The sequence below is a fragment of the Pelophylax lessonae genome (assembly GCF_965119305.1).
Source record: "Pelophylax lessonae genome assembly, chromosome: 7".
In the NCBI taxonomy this organism is placed as follows: Eukaryota; Metazoa; Chordata; class Amphibia; order Anura; family Ranidae; genus Pelophylax; species Pelophylax lessonae.
This window is the reverse complement of record NC_138774.1, coordinates 88,649,877-88,673,928: the sequence shown is the minus strand read 5'-3', so window position 1 is coordinate 88,673,928 and position 24,052 is coordinate 88,649,877. Positions and strand designations below refer to the sequence as shown.

The window sequence follows — 24,052 nt, the reverse complement described above, 5'->3', positions numbered from 1 at the left end:
TTAGTGTCTTAAGAAATGAGATAGTCCATCAGTACATCAGGTGTGATTAATTTTCAATGATTGGTACCATAGCTTGTAGACTCTAAAACTTTCACAAAGACCAAATAATATACACTGATTTGGGTTATTTTTACCACAGAAATGTAGCAGTATAACTTTTGGTCAAAATTTATGAAGAAAAATTACTAATTTGCAAACTTTTATAACATATTAATAAAAATGCATATTTTTACAAAATTGTTTATTGTGCAAAAAAATAAAAAAAATTACCCAGTGATGATTAAATACTACCAAAAGAAAGCTCTATTTGTGTGAAAAAAAGGAAAACAAATTCATATGGGTACAGTGTTGTATGACTTTGTAATTGCTATTCAAATGTGACAGCACTGAAAGCTGAAAATTAGCCTGGTTAGGAAGCAGAAGGAGCTGTGAGCTCTGAGCGCACAGCCTCGCCTCCTTGTGTGATACCCCATGGTCTGGACTTCCACCCCACACTGGTGGCGTAATTTCTGCTTCCGCAATCCATGCTGGTTAGCGTGGAGGTGTCTCTGCTGGATACCTACAAGCCTACAACCTTCTCTTGGTGTTTGGGGAGATTGTGAAGCCTACTGGACGACCACAACCATTGGGACCACACATTACATGACTGGCATGAATTGTTTTTAATCTTATACAATAAAGGTCTACATTTTAATACTACCCTTAGTGGCGCCTCCCTCCTTCTTTGCTTCCCACATGATTCTTCACAGCAACCAGTATTTCATTTTGTGGTAGAAAATTGTTGATTGATGAAGTTATAACCTAATTGTACGTAAATGAGGACATTTCATTTAAAGACCCCATTCTACAGTTTATTCCATGGGAACAAAATCTGAAGCTGGAGAGCAAGTGGCCTGGAATCTGAGCTGAGACCACTGCCTGTCACAGTCACACTGGGGTGATGGAGATCTTTTTGTTGGGCCAGAAGGAAAACCTTGAGGGGGATTAGAATCATGTCCTTCTTTGCTCCATTCAGACACAAGAAGCATCATTTCAGTATATTTATGATCTCATGTTGTACTGCACAGTCCAGGGCTGATTTAGTTCTGTAACATCTGCTGCAAAGTCCTTATTGTTTGCTGAAGTCTGGAGATTTTCAGGTGTATGGAGGTATCCTGCAGATGAAAACATGATTTTATTACACAAAAGAAGGTGTCTGCATAATTCTTGACCATTAAATATGACTTGAGAGTCAACTACACAGTCTAAAATGTGGCACACAGACACAGGATGAAACACACATATAAAACACCATCCCCAAGGTACCTCATTGTCTTCCTCCTCACGTGACTTCTTGCCCTGAAGTTGGCGCTCTAACTTCTCAAGTTTAGGTTGTAGCTTCCCGAGCTCTGACTGCGGGTCAACAAATCCCTGAAGAATAAAGGACACAAATAGTCAAGGATTTACAGTGGTGAAATATCGCCCTCCATTTATCAGGGAGAGAGATTATGTTGTGAAATGTACTTATTTGTGATCTTTGATGCATGAAATTATTTTAGGGTATGCTTACTTGAGCACCAGAAAAACATACAACTGACATGTGCGAGTCTACCTAACCAAGGCATATCATTTTCATCCTTGCATTACTTGAGTGCCCCATAAATTAGGTACATGGGTACACTTTGCTTAAAAATAATTTTTCACCCTCCCCTCCCATTTTTTTTGTTTTGGACCCCTACTTACCCGGTGGTGAGTTCTCCACATTTCAAATACTCATTTACCCAGTGGATCCAATGCTATCCAGGTGAGATCCTCCTCTCTTCTGGCAGCGCTTGGTCCTGCACCGCCATGTTTCCCACGACACCATTGATAGGCTGCCCGCTGTTCCAGGTTCAGCCAGAACATCTCCCGAAGATGTGGCGCTAGGCCTGCCCCCTGCTCTTTTAGCGAATGAAAGGCTTTACCTCCTGGAATATGTGATGTGCATATCCCAGGAGGCAAAGGGAGGACAAAGTATGCCATTCACCTAGGCAAATGACGGGCAAGTAATGGGCAAGACATGTATTGGAAAAATAAGGGAGGTAATGGCGCTCGAGGGTAGTGCTAGGGGGGTAGATCAGCTGCAATGACAAGGGGGGGAGTTGGGTATCAAAGGGAGTATACCGACATACAGGAGGCGTCATGTAATGAGCCAATGGAGTTCAGGGAGTCCTAGGCACAAGGGGAGGATGAAGAGTCCATGTGCTAGTCTCTGAAAAGGAAAATAATAATAGTAGATGGACCTGGGATCCAGTGGGGGATGAGCAGATCCGGGATGATTCCAGGGATGGATGGATGGATAGGCACTCAGGGCTGCTGACTGGAGGAGTGAAGCCAACTCTAGTAAACAAGTAAAGGAGGGGAAAGCGCCTCTTGAGTGTGATAAAGTAATTTATTACAGTAACAATAGTAGCAACTTACATAGAGGTAAGTGGATTCAAGTGTCCAGCGTGTCCTGCTCCGGCGGTAGGTGTAGCTGTGTGCAGCATCCACATGAGGTCCGGCAACTCTGAAGAACTCGAGAGGCCCGCTCTATAGTCCTCAGGGTCGCGGTGGACGAAATGGAAGGGCTGGTGCGGCGGCCGGCGGGAGCGTCTGACTTCACTGGGAGAAGAGGGCAGTGTGGGCAGTCTGGGCTCACTACGCATTTTGGAGCATGCGCCGATGTCTGGTACGGACACGCGCACTCCTTTGTCAAGTCTTGACCGCCGGAACAGGACACGCTGGACACTTGAATCCACTTACCTCTATGTAAGTTGTTACTATTGTTACTGTAATAAATTACTTTATCACACTCAGAAGACATGTATTGGAGGGTGAAGATCCGCTTTAATAACAATAACAAAAGCTAACAGTGCTACCACCCTGCAATCCTGTTTCAAATGAAATTAGATACCTTATTGGTGCCCCACTCAAAGCCACTGCAAGCTGTAGGTATACTACAGCCAGAAGTGCCAGCAAAAAGATGTTGGGGTAAAAATCCAAGAACAAGACAGTTGACAGGGCCTGCATAGGCTGAACCGCATCACCTGTTTTGTTCCTGGATTTTTACACCAACATTCGTTTCAATAAAGAAGTTTGAATTTCAACTTTTCAAGTAGTTGGCTCCTTTGACTGTCGTATATCTACCGCTTTAAAAACTGTTTTCGCAAAACTCTCCAAGTGTTCTGCACACCAAAAATAGTCTCATATAGTCTATGTTTCTGACCTGAAGATTTATATAAACGCGGCAGTTATCTGTTACTTCCTCCATGGCCCAGCCAATTTGGTCACTGCCCTCTTGAGATGCATCACTGGACAGCTGAATATGAAGAGATCCTGACAATGACAGCGTCTGCAGAGGGGAGAGGAAAGACTGAAGAGATGCCAGGTCCTCTTTCTGGGAACAGAAGATGTGCACTGTTTTGATAAAAAAAAAAAAAAAAATCAAACATGAGAAAAAATGTAAAATGACTGCTGGACCACTTACAAGCTGCTTTCCAAAATGCATGCACTAGCATTCAGAATAGACACAAACCAAGAAATTATCTTAAGGTGCAAGTAAACCCGACAATTGTTTTCCAATAGGTCTCACTGTTTATTTCATCATGCCTCATTGTATACAGTTTTCTTAAAGGAGTTATAAATTTGGAAGGTTTTTCCCCTTAAAGCATTCTATGCATTAAGATAAAAAAACCCGTGTGTAGCAGCCTCCCCAGCACCCCCTAATACTTACCGGAGCCCTATCTCTGTCCAGCGATGTCCGAGACTCTCCCTCCTGATTGGCCTTTAACTCCCACGGCTGTAAGTCAGTTAGCCAATCAGGATAGAGGGGGCGGGGCCAAGCCACAGTTCTGTGTCTGAATGGACACACAGATCTGCAGCTCGGCTCGGGTGACCCCATAGCAAGCTGCTTCATGTGGGGGCACTCGACAGGATGGAGGGGCCAGGAGCAGAGAAGAGGAGGATCCGGGCTGCACAGTGGAGGTAATTATACCATGTTTGTTTTTTGTATATTAAAAAAAGAGACTTTACAATCACTTTAAGCAAATCATTTTTGTGCCTCTTTCCAGTAAAATATTTTCCTGTTGCAGGCTTACAATGCTACTCCACTGAATTTCATTTAGCATAGGCATTCTCAGATTGCCATGTGCAAGGCTTCAAGTGGAATCTGGGTTGTCTATCAGGTCTGCAGCCTACTAAATGAGGGTGCATAAAAAGTGATTTACTTAAGAAAACTGTATACAGTGAGACATGAAGCCAAACATAAGGAAATAAAACAAAATGTTCAAATTGTCCTTAACACCATGGTGGTCAGTCTGCTAAATGTCTGTGTGCAACTATGTGTTCATTTGAACACAGCATAAACAAATGTTTCTACAGTTCCCACATGGAAACTGTAGAACATCGGTGCATGCTTGGTCGGTGATGTCACATGGGGCGGTGCCAATGAGTGATGTCACCAGGTGGCCCCCTTACCTATTTAAGAACTGCCAGATGGCAGAGCATGCACACGACAGTTAGCCTTTGTTGGGTCCAGCGGTGGTGTCAGGCGGCGTGACGGACGATGGAGCTATATCAGGGGGGCGTTTTTTTTTTTTAATTAGGAATTTTTAAGTTATTACTTTTTTCACTTGCAATCGGTAAATGAGTAGGGCTACAGTGTACCGTTCACACGGGGGGGGGGGGGGGGTAGTTGTGTGGAAGAAGCTCTTGTTCCCATCAACATGGGGACAACGTGGTTTGGGTTGGAGGCGCCCCAAAGTACATTGCCCCCATGCTGATGGGCATGTGGCCTTGTATGGTTCAGGAGAGGAGGGGGGGGTTGCTTTTGCTTGTTCCCCCTTCTTTTTTGACCTGCCAGGCTGCATTCTCGAACAAACCACCTGGCAAATTCAGGTGTTCACCGAACAAGCAATGTTTGGGCCGAACGTATTCTCCGCCTGAACCACTCGCCCAACACTAATGGTAACATGCAAAACCTGAACATTCACTAGACACAATGGAAACTTCAAAACCCCGTGAAACATAAAGTAACAAATATTATTCACAAAGATTATTTTTTTTTAGCGCCGCTGGCTAAAAACATTAGTATCGATTTCCCTTATAAAACTTTCATTTATAAAAAAAAAAAAAAATTGGAAATTAACAAAAAATTGTCTTCTAAAACCACGTGACATGATTGTGCTGTCCTGCCTCTTCAGATTATGTACTCTAGGTGAAAGGGAAACTGGAAAGGCTGTAGTTAGTGACGCGATTTTGTTACATGACACAGGGAGAGGGGTTGCTTCTCTGCGTGGCCCAGGGGAGGTAATATACCTTCAACCAGTCTCTATGAGGCAGGGTGGTGATGTTACTGAAGGGTTTCACCTCCATTATGAGCCCTGATGGTAGTGAAAGTGGTCGAACTGCTGATTTTTTACTGTGGGACCACAACTACACCCAACAGGAACAGAAGATGAGCCTGAAGAATACCAGCTGTGAGATGTGAGATTTGTTACTTAAAAATGTAAGGCATGCTGATTAGAGAGAAGAGGGGTGGTCTGGGCACTTGTATTATTATAGGAAAGGAGAAGTGGATTGTGAAAACAAGGAAATCATGATGGGAAACCCGATAATGTATCTCTCAAGAAACAATCAGAATACTCCGCAGACCATGCTCACCCCTATCCACTCACCTTCAGGTCTTGCCTTAGTCAGGCTGAATTCATTCCTCAATTTTCGTAGCGTTCTGATTACTGAGAGAACAAAATCAAAAGATTCTTCTTCCTCTGGGTAATTCCAATGAGCCTAATTAGTAGAAGAAAAAAAAAACACTAATAACAAACACAAGTAAAATACCAAGACTTCCCATTTGGCCAGCACCTGATGAAAACTGGGAAAAACCCTGCTGAGAAGTCTCAGGTGTACGGATTTAACCGCCTGCACCGATTACTACATTCATATTCTACTGAGAACTTCAAGTCTGTCTGCTGCGGTGGAATATGGGACATGTAGTTCATTTATTCACAGATCCTTGTGAAGGAACGATGTGGTTGTGTGGGCCTAAATACGGGTGTAGCATGTAACATATTGCTAGAGGTAGAGTTAGCCTTTAAAGCACTGCTGCCTCTGACTGCTAATGTCATGAGATTTGGTGATATCACAACTATGCTGCTCATTATTCTACTTGCTGGGGGGTCTTACATGAGGAAGCAAAGGCCTGCCTCTGCCAAGATGGCTGCCTCCACACCAAGACAGAGTGCAGCACCAGGCATGATAAATCAGTAATGGAGAAAATATCAGCTGCAGGGAGGCCACAGGGAATACTGGTGACCAGTCCTTTGCTGTATGCCTGCTTTTTTGGGCACGGTTTCCAGAGTTCAGTTCCTGTTTAATAAGGTGTCAGTGTAATTCTAAACAGGTATCAATCCTCCTTTACGGTGTGCTCTGACTTTGGAAAACTTTGTATGCTAGATTTAAAATTGAGTGGTTGCCATTGTTGCTTTGTTGGATTTGTTGCACATGTGCTTCTGGTGTGTTATAGATTATACCTATAAGGGGGAAAAGGATGCATGCATGTAAGCTTGGTCTCAGTTCATGCTCAGATAACTTTGAGCTAGGGATCACGCTTTGTAAAGGTGCCCTGATGTGGTAGTGTGGCTTTATATATATTTGCAAAGGTTTTCCTTTGAGTTGGAGCTTTTTTTTGTAAGGTATGCGATCTCTGCCCTTTAAAACTGTCTAAGCGTCAGATATATTTTCTCACGTTAGGAGCCTGCAGCTAAATAATGTGTAAGTACAACACTACACAAGTAAAAATTCTCCCTTACCATCTGTCCAGGTTTTGGATACTCAGCAACACAGACGCTGGGAGCATTTTGTGAAGCAGCAGCTGGAAGACGTTGCCACAGCTCCTCTGACAGGTAAGGCATGAATGGGGCAAGAAGGCGAAGCATGTTCTCTGCTCCCCAGTAGAGTACTTGTTTGGCGTCAGCAGCCCCGGGTCCATTCAAGATTGGTTTTACAGCTTCCTGTGTTGGTGGAGAAGATAGTAGACTTCATGTATGGGTATGCAACTAAGGCTTTCAATATAAATGTTTTTTTTTTTTTTTTTTAATTTTTATTGGAATTTTAATTTAACAATTTCAACAATAACATTTACAATTCATTGTTACTTCTGACTCATTGCTTGGTAAATGTAACAACAGTTAGGAAAATGAAGAAAATGACGAGAATTACAGGAGTACCAGGTAACAGTTAAATTCAATATGAATTTTTTAACAGAGATTTCTTTATGGCAAAGCTGAAATATCACTGAAAATAAGCTTAACTACACACACAAAGTTCAAATCCTTTTCAGCCAGTACTGTGATCCAAGCATTCTGCCAGACAGCACAGCCCAGTCATAGAACCCTCTTAAGACTTTACTGCAGTATGTAATAGAGCCTGGTCTAGGGCCCACTCCAGCCTGTGAATGGACAATGGAAAAGCAGCAGGGCACTAAATAGGTCATCCCTCTACTCTCTCAGTTCAGGAAGCTAGTCTGAACTGTACAATGTAGTACAGCCTGATCTGACTCACACCTTCCTAAACCCAGTATAAGTGCTCTGCAGGGAATGGTAGGAAGCCAATACAAACACAACTTCAGGTACTTACATTAGCTGCACACATTTTCAGTTTAAATATCTACTGTACCATAGTATTAAAGGAGAAGTTCAACTTTTGGGAAATAAAATAATAAATGCATGTATTTTTGCAGGGAAAAAAATGTGCATTTATTATTTTTTGTCCCAAAGGAGCATGGAAAGCATTGCATCCATGATTAGTGGATCAAGGGTGCAATGTCAGACTCCTGCAGACAAGCCCTGCACACAGGCTGACTGTTTACAAGCTGCACGGATGTGAATGAACTACGAGCTTGCTCACCAGTGACCTCCATTCAGAACTACAATCCGTCAGCCACAATAGCTGATATGTAAAACAATAAATTAATACCCGCGCTGTGATGAATAAATAGTGAATTATAAAAATTATATATATATATATATATGTCCCGAAGCTGCTGCTCACCAAGTAAAAAACCAGGAAAAACTAGAAAACATATATAGGCAGCGCTAACAGGTAAATCTATAAATAAGTGCTAAATGATCAAAAAATGGTATACTAAAATGAAGTGCATATAATTCAGTGAATATCTAAATTCATAAATACATAAAATCCAACAGTGAATATGGTTAATTATATACACAAATCAGAAAATTCATAAGGTGCAACAATAAATATGATCCAGTGTCCAGAAATGCAAAGGAATAAAGTGCAAAATGTATATAAGGTGCAATCCAAACTTATATTTCTTCCAAAGAAGTTTATGGTGCCAAAAGGTGCTCAAAATCCAAATAAAGTGCTCAAGTGCTCTTCAAAGAAAATCCCCCTATGGGGATGCACTCACCAGACTTGGGATGTAAATGAGCCTTGAATATATATGATATTCCGTTTAGGAAGTATGAGCAGCCACACGGAGACTTAGGATTTCCCTTGCCCGGATGGATGGATGGCTGCAATCCTATACTTTGGGCTCCTTACTAGCTCCTCTCCACTCTCTCCCCAATGATATATTTAGAAGGAAGGAAAGAAGCCAGACATCGTGAAAGCCCGTAATGTCTTTATTTAAAAGTATTAAGAAATATTGGTACTCACAAAGGTGGAATATGGTAAGGCATTAATCGGCATATACAGCGAGATCTTTCTCTTCCGTGTCCGTTGCCGGCGTGCGGTTCACAGGAAATGACGCTGTAGCGTGCCGCTGCCCAGAAGTGCGTCGACACGTTTCGCCCGCCTTGTGGGCGTTATCAAAGACCCAAAGGAGCATGGAAAGCATTGCATCCATTATTAGTGGATCAAGGGTGCAATGTCAGACTCCTGCAGGGAAGCCCTGCACACAGGCTGACTGTTTACAAGCTGCACGGATGTGAATGAACTACGAGCTCGCTGACCAGTGACCTCCATTCAGAACTACAATCCGTCAGCCACAATAGCTGATAGTTGTAGTTTGCATTTCTCAGGAAACTGTGAATGAATGACGTGGCCCTGGGGTTGGAACACTGCATAGCCGCATAATTTCCAAATAGTGCCATCGGGCAGCGGGAGAAATTCCCCGCTCACAATCCCAGAGGGAGGGAGAAACTGCAGCTGCTATAACATGTTACATGTTCCACGCTAAATACGGGGGAAACATGTAATATGTCCCAAAAGGTGAACTTATTCTTTAAGACTTTATTAGTTAACCCCTTTGCACCTAAGAGTAAAACAAATCTTAATGCCTAAGCCCAATTTTGCAACTTTGACATGTGTTAGTAAAACTGTACATATCATCACAACTACTTAGTGTATCCAGGTGGATTATACCTTGTTGTTTTCAGGACAAATTGGGCTTTCAAATGGTGGTAGATGGTAATGGATATGTACTGATTTTTTTTTTTATTATAATTATCCAAGGAAAACTGGACCAAAATAGTTAAAAAAAAAAAAAAATAAATTTAATGTAACTGTATATTTCTTGCTACTACCATAACCTACCACCAAAAAATAACCCAAAATAATTATTCTGCTCCTAACGATCGCAGCGATACCACATATGAGTATGTTTGTTGTTTGTACCCATAGTACAGTCCAGAAACAATAGTGCGCATTTTGCTTTTCTTTTTTTTATCCTACCTAAAAACAGACTGACACTGATACTAATTTAATGAAAAAAAAAAAATCCTATCCTGTCCAAAAAAAACTGACCCTGACCCAAACACTAAGCCTGGGGCAGACCTAGATCCAACCTTGATCTAGGTACATTTTCTTTTTTTATTTAATACTATTAATATTATTTTTTTTTCTACACACACACTTTTCACTTTTCTTTTCCATCTCTGCAAGGGCAGAGAAAGATACAATATATCTGCCTTGTCCATTCTGAGAGACAGAAAACACAGGGACGGGCTTCAAAGCGACTGATCACTGTGTAAGCCAATCAGAGGCTATCACAGCGATCAGGTGACTCAGAATTGGGCGTTCCGGTTCCCGATTGTTAGAACAGGGACTGGGGCTCTCGGTGAGACCCTGGTTTCTGTGCTGGGAGTGCGCCGTGCTGTGCCGTGCCATGTGGCATGCTTCCAGCACAAAGGGAGATATGCAAATATGCGGCCCCACAGAAAAAAGCCTGGTCCAGTGGGGCTGCATATTTGTGTATGGTCGGCGTTAAAGGGCTAAACAGATTTAAAGACTTTCCCTCTAGTGCAGTGGTGTCCAAACTTTTTTCAAAGAGGGCCAGATTTGATGAAGTGAACATGCATGAGGGCCGACCATTTTGCCTGACATTTGAACCATTAAAATAAATATACACGCACACACATATATATATATATATATATATATAGGAAATATTAAGCATCAGTACTTTATGAATAAAATCACACTTACAGAAACAGGCAGTGGGATTGTAGAAGTGACACCTCCTTGCCAGCTCCATACATACACACATACATACATACATATACACACACATATATCACACTTACAGAAACAGGCAGTGGGATTGTCAGCTCCATACATACACACACACACACACATACATACATACATACATACACACACACACACACACATACACACATACATACATACACACATCACACTTACAGAAACAGGCAGTAGGATTGTAGAAGTGACACCTCCTTGCCAGCTCCATACATACATACACACATACATACATACACACACATACACACATACACACACACACACATATATCACACTTACAGAAACAGGCAGTGGGATTGTCAGCTCCATACATACACACACACATACACATACATACACACACACACGCACATACACATACACACACACACACACACATACACACATCACACTTACAGAAACAGGCAGTAGGATTGTAGAAGTGACATCTCCTCGGTCAGCTCCACAAGATCCTCGGTCGGGCTCCTACAGGTGGCTGTGTGCGGTGAAGGAGAGAAGGCATGCAATTTTCAAATTCATTCTGCACTCCCGCGCAGTCGTGGGTGACACGGGGCAGATAGAGCCGAGCGGGGGGGGCGGGGGGTTTTCGGGGTGGGGTTTGGGGCGGAGCGGGACTCGGGAGCAGCCGAGCTGCCGAGGGAGGCCAGAGGCCCCACCCCTGAGCCATCTTATTGGGGCGGGGATGTGAGAAGTCTCAGAGAGAAAGGCTTTGACAAAAGTCAGCAGTGTCTCAGGGGGCCAAATAAAACTAAGGGAAGGGCCGCAACTGGCCTGCGGGCCGGACTTTGGACATGACTGCTCTAGTGGTTATTTTTATGCCATGCAGTCCAACTTCCCTGCAGACTGCTATCACAATTAACTACACAGTTACCTCGAGGTGTAGCTTGGTATACCCACCACATAGATATCACAGTAGCTCTGTAACCAGAATGAATGAATGGCCCCAGTAGCTCCATGAATCTCGAAGGTCTGGAATTTCTTCTCGCACTCCTCTGCCGTTTGCCGCAGACGATCCAGAAGCCATCGGTCAATAGGGGCATGGGGCCTTAGCTAGCATGAAAAGCATATGGTTCAAAGTCTTTTCAACATGAGTTCAGTCTGAGCAGCACATCAATAAAAATGCAATTTCACTAAATTCAGTACATAGAAAGCAAAATGTTACTGGGCTCTGTGGAAGGAAATGTCTTGTATATTAACCACTTCTGGATCGGAAGATTTTTTTCCCCTTACTGACTAGGCCATATTTTGCGATTCGGCACTGCGTTATTTTAACTAACAATTTCACGGTCGTGCGATGCTCTACATAAATAAAATTGATGTCCTTTTTTTTCCCACAAATAGAGCTTTCTTTTGGTTGTATTTGATCACCTGTGCGGTTTTTATTTTTTGCGCTATAAACAAAAAAAGAGCATCAATTCTGAAAAAAAAAATGTAAAAATCAAAATTTTTTACATTTTAGGCCGATTTGTTTTCTGCTACTTATTTATGGGGGGAAAAAACGCAATAAGCATATTTTGATTGGTTTGTGCAAAAGTTATCCCAACTACTAAATACGGGAAAAGTTTATGTAATTTTTATTGTTTTTTTTTTTTACTAGTAATAGCGGCGATCTGCGATTTTTTGCAGGACTGCAACATTGGGGCGGACAGATCGGACCCCTGACTGACATTTTTGACACTTTTGGGGGGACCAGTGACATTACTACAGTAATCAGTGCTACAAATATGCACTGTTACTGTAATAATGACACTGGCAGGGAAGGGGTTAACAGTGTGGGTGATCAAGGGGTTAAATGTGTACCTAGGGGCGTGTTTCTAACAGTGGGGGGGGCGTGGCTTGTGAAATGATCATAGAGTTCTGTAATCCTATATAGAAGGATCACAGGGGCTCTGATCATTTCAGGGAGAAGAACGGTCGGCTGTGTTTACATCAGCCATCCGTCCTTTTCTCTCAGCGGCAATCGGAGCTGGGAGCGCACCGCCGGCGGCGTGTGCTCTCCCCCTAGCAGCCTACGCGTGACCGAGGTATACCTACGGCGGTTTGCACAGGAGCAGCTGCCTGCTGCAGTATAACTGCGGTGGGCAGTCGTAAAGTGGTTAAAAACAATTGTTTGTAAAACAAAGGCTCAGTGTGCATTGTTGGCCCGAAAGTGATAGAAGAGCCCTGATGTCATGTGACTTCAGGAGGAGAATATACCTGATCCTTCGGCAGTGGAGTAAAATCTTCACCCAGAGCTGTTAATGTAAATTTCACTCCGTTCCAGATTTTATTGCAGAAATGGCGGACGGCGAGGACAGAGGCAATATCTAGATTAATATCATCACCTTAAGCACAGTAAGGGAATATGAAAGAAAACAATTAAGCAAAATCAGAGGAGAAAAAAAGTTGCAGCATGATATAGACAACCTCTAAGGTTTAGTTGTAACCCGAATAATAAACTGGCCAGCTTTGGTTTCCACAGCACTCTGGAAATGAACTGAAGCTACGTACAGCTACCATGTAACTTCTATACAGTCCAGAGGCTGAGTAACCATCTTTGAAGATGCCAAAAGGTTTTCAATAAAGTAAATGTAAAGCTAAAACTTTTCTTTTTGCTTTTGATGGCATAGGGGAGGTTTAAACCCCTATTAGGTTATTTTATGCTGCCTGTGTCCTGCTAGGCAGATTTTCTTAAACTTCCTGTCCCCGAGATGCAAGAAAATGATTGGAAATCTCTACAAAGTAGTTGGAATTCTGATTGTTGTCACAGGAAGATGTCCCAACTGGAGGGTTTTGGTGACAACCCAAAAGTGTTGGATTACCATTACTTTCCCCACTCTGTCCAAAGCTAAGGAATAAACATTTTGCCTTTGCATACAAATTTTATCAGAGCTTGATTCATCTATATTTCTTTACTATACTGCATTAAATTATCTGTAAAATAACACTAAGGGGTTTATTTATAAAAAAAAATGAACTATTTCCAAAGCTATTTTTTTCAGTAAACGGATGGTATATTCACCCTTTGCGAATAGGGTAACATCAAATGTTGTACTTCTATTTCCTCTACAGGTCAAATGTTATTCATCCAAATAAAACCAGAGTGGATCAGAAAAATACCATAATATGGCCACTAAATGGAGCTTATTTTCTATGGATCCTTTTTTCTATGATCCTCAGCTTCATCTAGATGCCATTAAGAAAATGAATATTTCTTCATGCACATCTTAGCTTAAAGTGGTTCTAAAGACTGAAGTTTTTTACCTTCATGCATAGTATGCAAAAAACACACAAAGTGGGACTCGGGAGCAAGCACGCACGAGTGTCCCCGTAGCAAGAAATGGTGAAGCGGGAGGGAGGAGCCCAGAGTGTTGGTAGGGGACCTGAGGAGTATAGGGGCTGCTCTGTGCAAAACCACTAAACAGAGCAGGTAAGTTTAACATGTTTGTTATTTCCTTAAAGCAGGGTTCCACTCATTTTTGTGTTTATTAAAAGTCAGAAGCTACAAAAAGTGTAGCTGCTGACTTTTAATAAACACACACTCACCGGTCCCACAATCCAGCGATGTGACCGCCCAAACCCTTGATCCTCTCCTCTTGGCGGCTCTGGCATCTCTAGTGTGGGTACCCGGCTGTGACAGCTTGGGGCTTCACAGCCGTGTGCGCACTGCGCATGCGCGAGTCGCGCTGCGCATTGTGAATGGCCGGCCAATCTTCTGGGACCTGTAACATGTCCCAGAAGATTGCAGGGAGTGAGGGGGAGAGGAGAACTTCTGCTCCAGCCGCCTAGGCGGCAAGAGGGGAAGTGGGAGCGGGTACCTGGCAAATATAGGTACCCGCCCCCCCTAAAAAAAAAATGACATGCCAAATGTGGAACTCCGCTTTAAGCATTCTTTACCTTTAGAGCAACTGCTATTAGGAAAATTTTGCTATTGGGAAAATTTATCAACATGTACATCAGTCCAATTACTAACAAACATTTAGTGAAGTGAAGTGTAGAGTGTTCTGTAGAGGATTCTTCTCACCTTGTACTCTATGAGAGCAGAGAGCGAATCTAAGGGCATCCGTACCACACTCTGGGATCCCGATGGGGTAATCTTTTAACTGGTAAGAAATAGACATATTGTTATAAAGAATCTTCTCCTTGTATAGGCAACAGCAAAAAAAGGGGGGGGGGATTCTGATGCAGTCTTACCATCAATTACTGACTTTGTTTTTATGAATGATATGATGTTATTTGGAAAATATGCAATGTACTTACCTGTTGTTTATGCCATTTTATATACTGGTTTACTCTCTCAACATGCCATTGTTCTTTGTATATGCAATGGTTTTCCTGTCCTTATATTATATGATTCAATAAACTCGATTTTACATTTTCCATCAGCTGCCTACCATTGCCTCATTCAAAGTCCCACCCCTCCCCCATTTTGGTCATTGTATTGGCAACATGGTTTCCATGACCCTCTGAGAATCCATTCTTTGACCAGGACAGAATTATTATTCACAGAGCAGTTTGAACACAGCTCATCAATGCTGAATATGGAGATCCAGCTGATATTTAAACCCAAGAAGAAATACGTAATATATTGCTGCTTAAGTGCATTTTCTGCAAATACAGAACATTTTCTGTTGATCCTGACAGAAAGCCAGTGTCCTTATACGTTCCTGAAGACTGAACTGAAATCTCAAACAATGTTATCAGCCATCTTCTGTGAATTACAGAACACCTCCTCCTATGTAATGGAGATGAGGAGAGTAGGATATGCTGTAGTTCAAACCAGATCAGCTTAGGATGACAATGCTGCCCTTCCATAGATACAGTGCAGTGAGCGAGCGCTGTCATCCTAGGAAAGGAAGGGTGTTACGGGCAGGATTACTAGGTGAAAACAAAAGAAAAAAAAAAAACATAAAAAGAAAATGAATGCAGCCACCACATCTAATGATTGGTAAGCTGCAATGTATTCCATTTTTGTTTGGGAGTTTAGATACAGGCACTATACCTTAAAAATATATCTGGCCCACAATTTTCAACAGTGATCTTGTCTGTAAGATCGAATTGCGTTACCTTTTACCTACCATCGTACTGTGTCTTTCACTTGACAATAAAAAAAAAAAACATTTCCACCATATATTGTGGCACAGAGATAGACATAGACAGGTAACAGTCGAAGTTAAAAAGTAAATTTTTACTATTTCTGTGATTAAAGTGGTTGCAAACTTTAGACATGAAATATGAACAAAGCAAATCCCTCTATAGTGTGTACTTGTCTCAGTTAAGAGCACTAAGTGTCATTTCTGGCTGCTGCTTCATTCCTCTGCTATCAGCATTAGTATCTTTTGACAATTTTTCCTGACACCAAGAGAAAAGTGGTGACAGGGGAGGGAACTCCAGATGATTGACAGCCTCAGCTCTGTTCCTGTGTGCAGGGGATGTGTCTCTTCTAATCAGCTCTCAGAGCTCTCCTCACTGAGCTCTTCAGAGTGTAACCACCTGAGCTCTCCACCTCCTTTTTTTCTCACAGCGCAAACAAGCTTATAAATTCTGGACTTTGAATGGATGTAGAGAATAGAAGACTGCAGAAAAACAAGTACAACTTATGTAGGTATATATGTGAGGGTTTACAACCACTTTAATTCTGTCCTCCAGGATTGATCTGTATTGCCTGGACCAATGTAAGTATGTATATCTCATATCTAAAGGAATGTTGGGGAAGCTGACAATTACTGTAGTAGTCAGGCCTACTACATTGATAACCGCAATCTTCCAGGTCCTGTGCCAGCGGACTCCCCCCTGCACACTGATCACAGGGGACGTTTAATCAGCACTGCAGCCATTCATAGAACTTTTCTTGTACTACTTGTAATATTTTCTTTTCCAAAGAATAAAAGGCATTCGCTAAACTGGACCAGGTGAAGAACATGACATTGCTGCCCCTCCTCCCCACCTTGTCTAATAGGAGGACACCTTGTATTTTATTGAAAAAAAAAAAAAATACAAAGCATTCTATGAATGGCAGCATAGATGCTGCCATTGTGATCGGTGAGGACCCGGAAGATTATTAATATCACTGTAGTAGCGCCAACTACTAAAGAGACTATGAGCTTTCGCAGTTGCCCCTCGGGTATGAGATCAGCATACTTACATTGTGCCAAGCTGAATTTCAATCTGTATTTCCAAGAGGGATTTAAGAAAAAATTAAAAATACTGAAAGCTCAGCTAGCTGCCATCTCAGCTTTTCTTATTGCCTCCTAAAGAAATAAAATCTATTGGACAGACCTCCTAAAAGCGACAAACATTGTAACAAAACACTTCAGGCACACAAGAATTTACTATACGTGAAACTTGGCTTTTCTTACTAGTCCAGCTTCTGCCACTTTAAACTCCCGAGGATCCAAATTCCCTTCCTTTAACTTCTCCCTCAAATGCTAAAGAAAGAGGAGAAGAGTTAGAACACGGAGGAACATCGGTGGTCAGAAGAAGTCTCTCCCAATTATCTTTGTACCTCTAGACTTATTCCAGTCATCACATCCAGAGGATCAAGAACATTTCCCAGAGACTTGCTCATCTTCCTTCCATGGGCATCTCGGACCATCGAATGCAAAAATACCTAAACACATATACAGCCATATTGTGTTATGCTGCCTTCCACAGTATGAAGCATAGCAAAAAGCTTAGACCTCGTTCACACGGGAGTATTTAAACATACAGTACATACGTGCAAAGGGCCGTGTTTGCCCACATGGGATGCACAGATGTTCCTTGTATCCCCATCTAGGCAGTCCTATTCATGTCTTTTGGGGTTCAGCAGTTGCACGGAACAGCTGCTGCTCTCAATGTCACATCCTTATGGGTCGGTGCGTGTCACTGAACGCAGACCGTGTGAGTTGAGGAACACGCACATGCACCCACAGGGATGGAAAATTGGGAGCAACAGCTGTGTCCATGCAGCCATGCAACCGCTGGGCCCCAATAGACATGAATGGGGTTTCCTGCATACCTGTGCATCCTGGGAGACAAAGACAGCGCTTTGCCTGGATGTACGCTTAAGTACACCCGTGTGAACGAGGCCTAAGGGCTAATGACAAGAATTAAGTTGCTGATGTCATTTAACTATATCTGAACTGATAGGCTGCCAGTCATTAGATGCCGGCTCTGTGAGTGTGTGGGATTACACAAAGAAAAAAACTTTAAAGAATAATTGCACTTTCAAAGGAAAAAAAAATAGCAAATAAAAAAATAATAATATACCGTATACAATTGAAAAGCAAGTCATGTTTTTCTTGAATGTTATTACAAATTACCTTTCCATTTCAATCTGCAGCTTTGTAATGTTTTGTAAATTGCAATGCAATATGGCAACCTGGAGGCATTCTGTACACAGATGGTGTACAGAATGCACACCCCCCCCCCCCCCCGAAATGTAATGTAATTTCCTCCTTTTGTGATTGGTTTACTGATTTTCCCAGAATTCTGCCCAAAGATACAAGTTAGATTTTTGGCATCCCCTGCAACAAGAATGTCATGAAAGCGAAATGTCATACTCACAAAGGGAAATCACATCTAAAGGCATGCAGACCTTGCCACTTTCCTCATTAGAGCCCAGCAGGTGCAGCAGCTGATTGATAATTATACAATCCCTGCCATACAGATTCACTCAGCACAGGAGCACAGACAAACCGCTATTTCTTCAAAATAACAAATGGTAGGGATCTGCAGCAGTGTTTGCTAAAGCAGAGTTCCAATAATGTTTGTGTTTATTAAAAGTCAGCAGCTACAAAAAGAGTAGTTGCTGACTTTTAATAAACGCACACTCACTTGTCCCACGATCCAGCGATGCGGCCTCCCGAACCCTCGGTTCTCTGCCCGGCATCACAAGTGTGGGAATCCGGCTGTGACAGCTTGTGGCTTCACAGGCGGGCGCGCACTGCGCAGGTGCGAGTCACGCTGTGCCTCCTTAATGGCCAGACAAGCTTCTGGGACCTGTGAAATATCCAAGAAGATTGCAGAGGGAGGGGGAGAAGAGAACTTCCTATGCAGCCCGAGCAGAAGTGGGAGCGTGTACCTGTCAAAACTAGGGACCCGCTCCCCCCCATAAATAAAAAAATGACATGCCAAACGTGTCATGTAAGGGGGTGAGTAGACCTTAAATTGGAATTTACACTTTTGGGTGAAACTTTACTTTGAAATCCTTGCAATGTGCATAGATCACCCAGAGGGGAATGTTTTTTTCTAAACAAAAGTAGAGTTACTCAAACTCCATCTTCCATAATTCTCCTCCTAATGAATCCTATTGCTAGGATTCCAAACACTTGGAAACATCATTTAAACATTTTTTATTAGATATTGTCACAAGTACATGCTGACCTTTATAGAACTGGGTGGGTCACTAGGTAAGGTCCCCTAATGCTCCTCAAGCTGTCAGATACCACAGGTTCAGTCACAAAGCTGCATCTGGCCATCGGCATCTGCAGCACGTTCCCCCAAACAAAGCCCCGCTCAGTCTTTATGCATAGATTACCATCAGATCTGTACCTTTACCCAAACTTTCCTTTATGAAACTCTGATCTCTGCAATTCTTGGGGCACAGTCACATAGGATCATTTTTTGTTGACTGCAAAATGCAATGTCTTGTCCATCTCATGAAGCAGACCCAGAATTGCCAATTAAGTGTATGACATTGTATGGCCCATGAAATGCACAGCGTTATTATGACTTACCTCTTTAAATGGTAACTGTCCTGTCAGCTGCTCTCCTAACATAACCATCCGGGCCACCCAGAAGAAAAGCAGATCGCTGCCCGTCTCCAGCAGAGAGTTGGGATAAAATTCTTTCAGGTCTCTTGTCTGTGGAAGGAACAGACCAAAGTTTAGACTGGACCTCAAAAAGTGAAATTTTGCTCTCTTTGGGGGAATTTCTAGAACTGTTCATTTTGCAGAGGCAGTACCTTGAAAGATTTACCCTTTGTTTTCAAATCCCCATAAAATAGTGGGCATCTGAGTATGTGAGGATGCCTAGCCTCATAGCTCTATGCCAGCAGTGTGAGTTCATCTAAAGCAGGGGGTGTCCAACCTTTTAACTTTACTGGGCCACATTGGAAGAAGAGTAATTGTCTTGGACCACACATAAAATACACTAACAGTAAGGATAGCTGATGAGCACAAAAAGTCGGGCAGATCTCAAGTTAACGATCACCGATTCAGATAATGTACATATGCAAGTAATAAAACTTCATTTAAAAAAAAAAGAGGGGCAGCAATGGCAATAAGAAGCAAATCCCTGCTCATTTATCAATATAGCCACCTCCAGACATAAACACAACACCGAAGGCATGAAAAATCAGTACTGGGGAAAACAAATTTGTTTGGGGCTTCCGAAGTGCAGGTCTTACAAACAACCAATGGTAAACAGAAGTAAAAACTGCAAATTGGGTATAAATATATGATAAAATATAACTTTATTGAACTTGCAATCACCTTCCTTTAAGCTCGGTTCACACTTGTGCGATGCGGGAACGTTGCGAATATGCAGTGTGTTCCTGCATCGCATCCGCACATCTGGCAGTTCACACTGCCATATGCAATACGCAGGGGGTGTCAATTAAATGTTAACGACACCCCCAGTTTGATCGCATATCGCAGTGCGATCTGCAAGTACGCACAGAATCGGATCGCACAAGTGTGAACCACAGTGTGATCCGATTTTGATGTGGCTCAAAAAATGCCTCCTGTGCGTCTTTGGTGCGGATGCAGTGCGAATTCCGCAATAGCACAAGTGTGAACCGGCACTTAATCACATTCAAATCCATCATGAAAGCTTAAATTAGTTAAACAATGTCATCACTAGGTCAGAAAGGGAGGGTGAAATGTCCTTAACAGGGCTACAAACAGCAATAAATACCTAAAAAGATCTAACCCACCTACTGTACCTAAGACTGAAAAAGAACTGGGGTGCCATGTTATTGCCTTTTTAAAAATGTATTGACATTTTTTACACCACATACTATTTTTCTGTTTGCTTTAGCTAACGGCTCTGTCTGTTAGAGAAGATTAGATGTCTGGGATGAGGTTCTTCTCATGGCATTAGTATGAAATCCTACTAGAAACAAAAAGCAGCCTTGTTCATAATACACATCCTCCTGATCTCCTGAATAGTAGTTTGGTAACTACCTGATGACACCCCAGGACAAAAGAAGGAATCATACTACACAGACAAGGGGTAATACTCACATTCTCTGGCCATCCCAACATGGCAAATGGGAAGAGAGCAGATGAAAACCAAGTGTCCAGAACATCGTCATCTAAGATGAATAGGAAAAATGAGAATTAATTCTAGCTGCATATTTAAATATAAAATTGAGGCAAAGGTTGCTGTTTTAACAGGTGCAGAGCAGCAAAAAAATAAAAAATAAAAATAAGATCTGCTTTAAATATTCATTTAAAGTTTAGCCATATCACGGGATAAACTAGGGCTGGAATAGGAGCTATGCCAGGAGATACATTTTCCTTTTTGATGGACCAAAATTAAAGTGGTTGCAAAGGCAGAAGGTTTTTTTTACCTTCATGCATTCTATGTATGAAAGTAAAAAACCTTCTGATTGCAGCCTTCCCCCCCAGCACCCCCTTTTATTCACCTGATCCCAAACTCAATCCAGCGATGTGTATCAGAGCCAAGGCTCTCTTGCTTCTTATTGGCTTAGAGACAGACATTGACTCCCACTGCTGTCAATCACAGCCAGTGAGGAGGGAGCTGGGGGGCGGGGCCAAGCCACGCTCTGTGTGTCATATGGACACACTAAAGTGGCTTGGAAAAGAGCATGCATGAGTACTCCCATAGCAAGTGGCTTGCTATGGGGACACTCAGCGGGGGAGGGGGAGTCAGGAGTTCCCGCGGGGGACCCAAGAAGAGGAGGATCGGGGCTGCTCAGTGCACAACCATTACAGAGCAGGTAAGTATATTATGTTTGTTACTTTAAAGAAATAAAACCCCAAACCTTCAGAAACACTTTAAGCAAATACTTTAAAGCTGAACTCCGGGGAAATGTAAAAACTAGCCTTGCAGTGGGGCTACACCCACACTGCAAGGGTTAAATATTCGCTTTTGTTAAGAGAAACCATAAAAAACACTAATACTTGTCTAATCCCTTGTTCATGCAGGCTTCCTTCTCTCTGTCCAATCGGTCCCTGGAAGCCTCTTCTCTTTGGACATCATTAGGTATAACCACAGGAGGCTAAACGCCTGCCCACAACCTGGAGCATCAGATGGATATGAATGTTGGCTGCCAAGGGAGTGAGGGGAAAAGAAAGTCATTTATTTTTCCCTAGACCAGTCTTCCACAATCGTTTTACCCCAGGTGTCAGGGAGACACTGATCAAACAAATTCTTTGTATAAATCCTGTATTAGAAGAATAATAATAATAATAATAATTGGGAGGTCAGTGGATAAATGAATTTGGTGGCCAGTGGGAAGAATGTACCTTACAGTGGTGGTTAGAATGCTACCCATACAGACAGCTAAAAATATTCCTGGTGTCATGAAGCTGGTTCTGCCAAGTGGCGCTGGCCCCAGAACTATGCAGGCACCATCAAATTGATGCGTCATTAGCTCCAGGAACCTCCTAGAAACCTCTTAAGGGCCGTACACACTTGACGAAAATCGTAAGAAATATCCTCCGATTTTTTCTCTGTCTTCTCAGCGTTCATTACCGTTTTTAGTCGAGAGTGCATAAATGTTCACGAAATTTCTCGTCCGATTTTTCTTTTTTTTTGGCATATTTGTTCCTAGACTTCCGGGTTGTCAGCAACTTCAGATCATGCTCGGTCTTTCGTATTTTCACGGACATACTGCATACACATTAAATGAAAATCGGTCGTCTGGGGACGGACGAAAAAACGTTTTGGTGTTTGTCCCTCCATTTTTTTTTTTTCGTTGAAAATGTCGGCATCGGCTGCTGAAAGTTGTGTACACACTAGGTGAAAATCAGACGATTTCACATCGGGCGGGAATTTTCGGCACATTTTCTACTAGTATGTACCCCACTTTAGGGAACCCTGGTTGAGAATGGCTGTCCTAAGCAAAAAACAAGCATTTAACCCTTGCAGCGCGGCACTGCAAAGCCAGTTTTTACATTTCCCAGGAATTCAGCTTTAGATTGTAGCCATCTCAGATGCCAACCTGCAAAGTAAATAAAACACTGGAGGAGGAATAGTGACATCTTGTGGCCTTATACACATCTGACAGTAGAACAATCACCCAGCAAAGGCAGTTGAAGTAACACACAATTACTTTGTCTATTTATTTTATTCTGTAGAGAGGAAATGATCTGACTGAACGTCTGCAAGACAATGCAGGTACAAGTAATTATTGACTAGTCACGTGCCAACACTCTATGTGTATATAAACATGAACTGTCTGCCGGGTTCCAAAAGACATTATCACCCAGTCTCTGGAAATCTGGGTTTAAATGTAGAGCTAGCATGCTGACAAATGTGGGCAAACTGCTGAAAGAGGAGAAAGAGCATTTCTCCTGCTGCACAACAGCATTTGGGTTATGGAAGAAAAGGAACACCATCTCCAGGTAGGTCAACTGAAGACACAGTTCAAACCCTAAACAGTCCTGATATGCTGGAAAATAACTCTGTTTCAGTCCCTACAGAAGACAAAGTACCAAAGTACCAATGTATTGGAAAGAAAAAACAGCGTGGTAGCAAAAACCTAATAGATAAAACTGATAGTTGCTGTACACCAAGTGTGCTGAGATAAGGCATGACAAGAGGCTTCTTTGACTGCTATTAGTGGTATGATGTTGGAGAATATTTAATAGTAATGCTGCAGCAGACCTATGGAGCGGAGGATATAACTAATTATTTTGGAAGCCGTATTGAAGAGTGGAATACTGTATAAAGCTAATGCAGACCCACTTATTAATTTAGGGACTGGCACTATCCATGATGTGGTGAGTATATTTACCTTTGGGCTCTGAGCATTGCTGAAGAGCAAGGAGGTGTAATAAAGTCCAGCTTAATGTGAACAAGAACCACAGTGAAGGCCCAAGAAGGAGACACTATTCGATCACATATTAAAGTAATAATACTCCTAAACAATCATAAACTAAAAAACACAATGTGAACATTTTAGAACTTAATGTGCTGCTGCTGAATCTAGGGGGTATATTTAGAGGTATCACAAGCTCTAAAAGATACACCCTAGACTTCTATTCATTTTAAGACTTTAAGTCACCCACCAGAGGTCAGAGAGAGGAAACTGCTTGCTGCTCCCCAAAATCAACCTCAAACAGGTGTAAAAACTAACGAATATGGCCCAAGGGACTTTAAAATATAAACAATACTTTCCGGGACTGAGATACACTTGTCTTCTGTACATGTCAGCCCAGCTCCTGGACCAAAAGCCCCCCCAAACCAAACTGCTTTGGCAATGCTAAAATGTAATTGGTCCTACCAATAAAGCTTATTTGAATTGAATTGAGAGGGGGGGGAGAGGAGAGAGAGAGAGAGAGAGGAGAGAAGAGAGAAGAGAGAAGAGAGGAGAGAGAAGAGAGAAGAGAGA

At 42.3% G+C, this 24,052-nt stretch overlaps 1 protein-coding gene across 1 annotated transcript in view; it reads right to left on the bottom strand.

Annotated features, from left to right (window-relative positions):
• Nucleotides 1-813: 813 nt before the first annotated feature.
• The window catches only part of VARS2 (valyl-tRNA synthetase 2, mitochondrial), a 75,748-nt gene continuing 52,509 nt past the window's right edge, over nucleotides 814-24,052 (bottom strand). The window contains exons 19-30 of the mRNA XM_082262674.1: nucleotides 20,715-20,785; nucleotides 19,206-19,331; nucleotides 16,991-17,095; nucleotides 16,845-16,913; nucleotides 14,510-14,588; nucleotides 12,703-12,830; nucleotides 11,404-11,556; nucleotides 6,810-7,010; nucleotides 5,676-5,787; nucleotides 3,227-3,417; nucleotides 1,306-1,410; nucleotides 814-1,154 (exon numbers count right to left, since the gene is read on the bottom strand). Coding sequence (XP_082118800.1) covers nucleotides 1,080-1,154; nucleotides 1,306-1,410; nucleotides 3,227-3,417; nucleotides 5,676-5,787; nucleotides 6,810-7,010; nucleotides 11,404-11,556; nucleotides 12,703-12,830; nucleotides 14,510-14,588; nucleotides 16,845-16,913; nucleotides 16,991-17,095; nucleotides 19,206-19,331; nucleotides 20,715-20,785 — 1,415 coding nt within the window. The 3' untranslated portion in view covers nucleotides 814-1,079. The remainder of the gene's footprint in view (nucleotides 1,155-1,305; nucleotides 1,411-3,226; nucleotides 3,418-5,675; nucleotides 5,788-6,809; nucleotides 7,011-11,403; nucleotides 11,557-12,702; nucleotides 12,831-14,509; nucleotides 14,589-16,844; nucleotides 16,914-16,990; nucleotides 17,096-19,205; nucleotides 19,332-20,714; nucleotides 20,786-24,052) is intronic.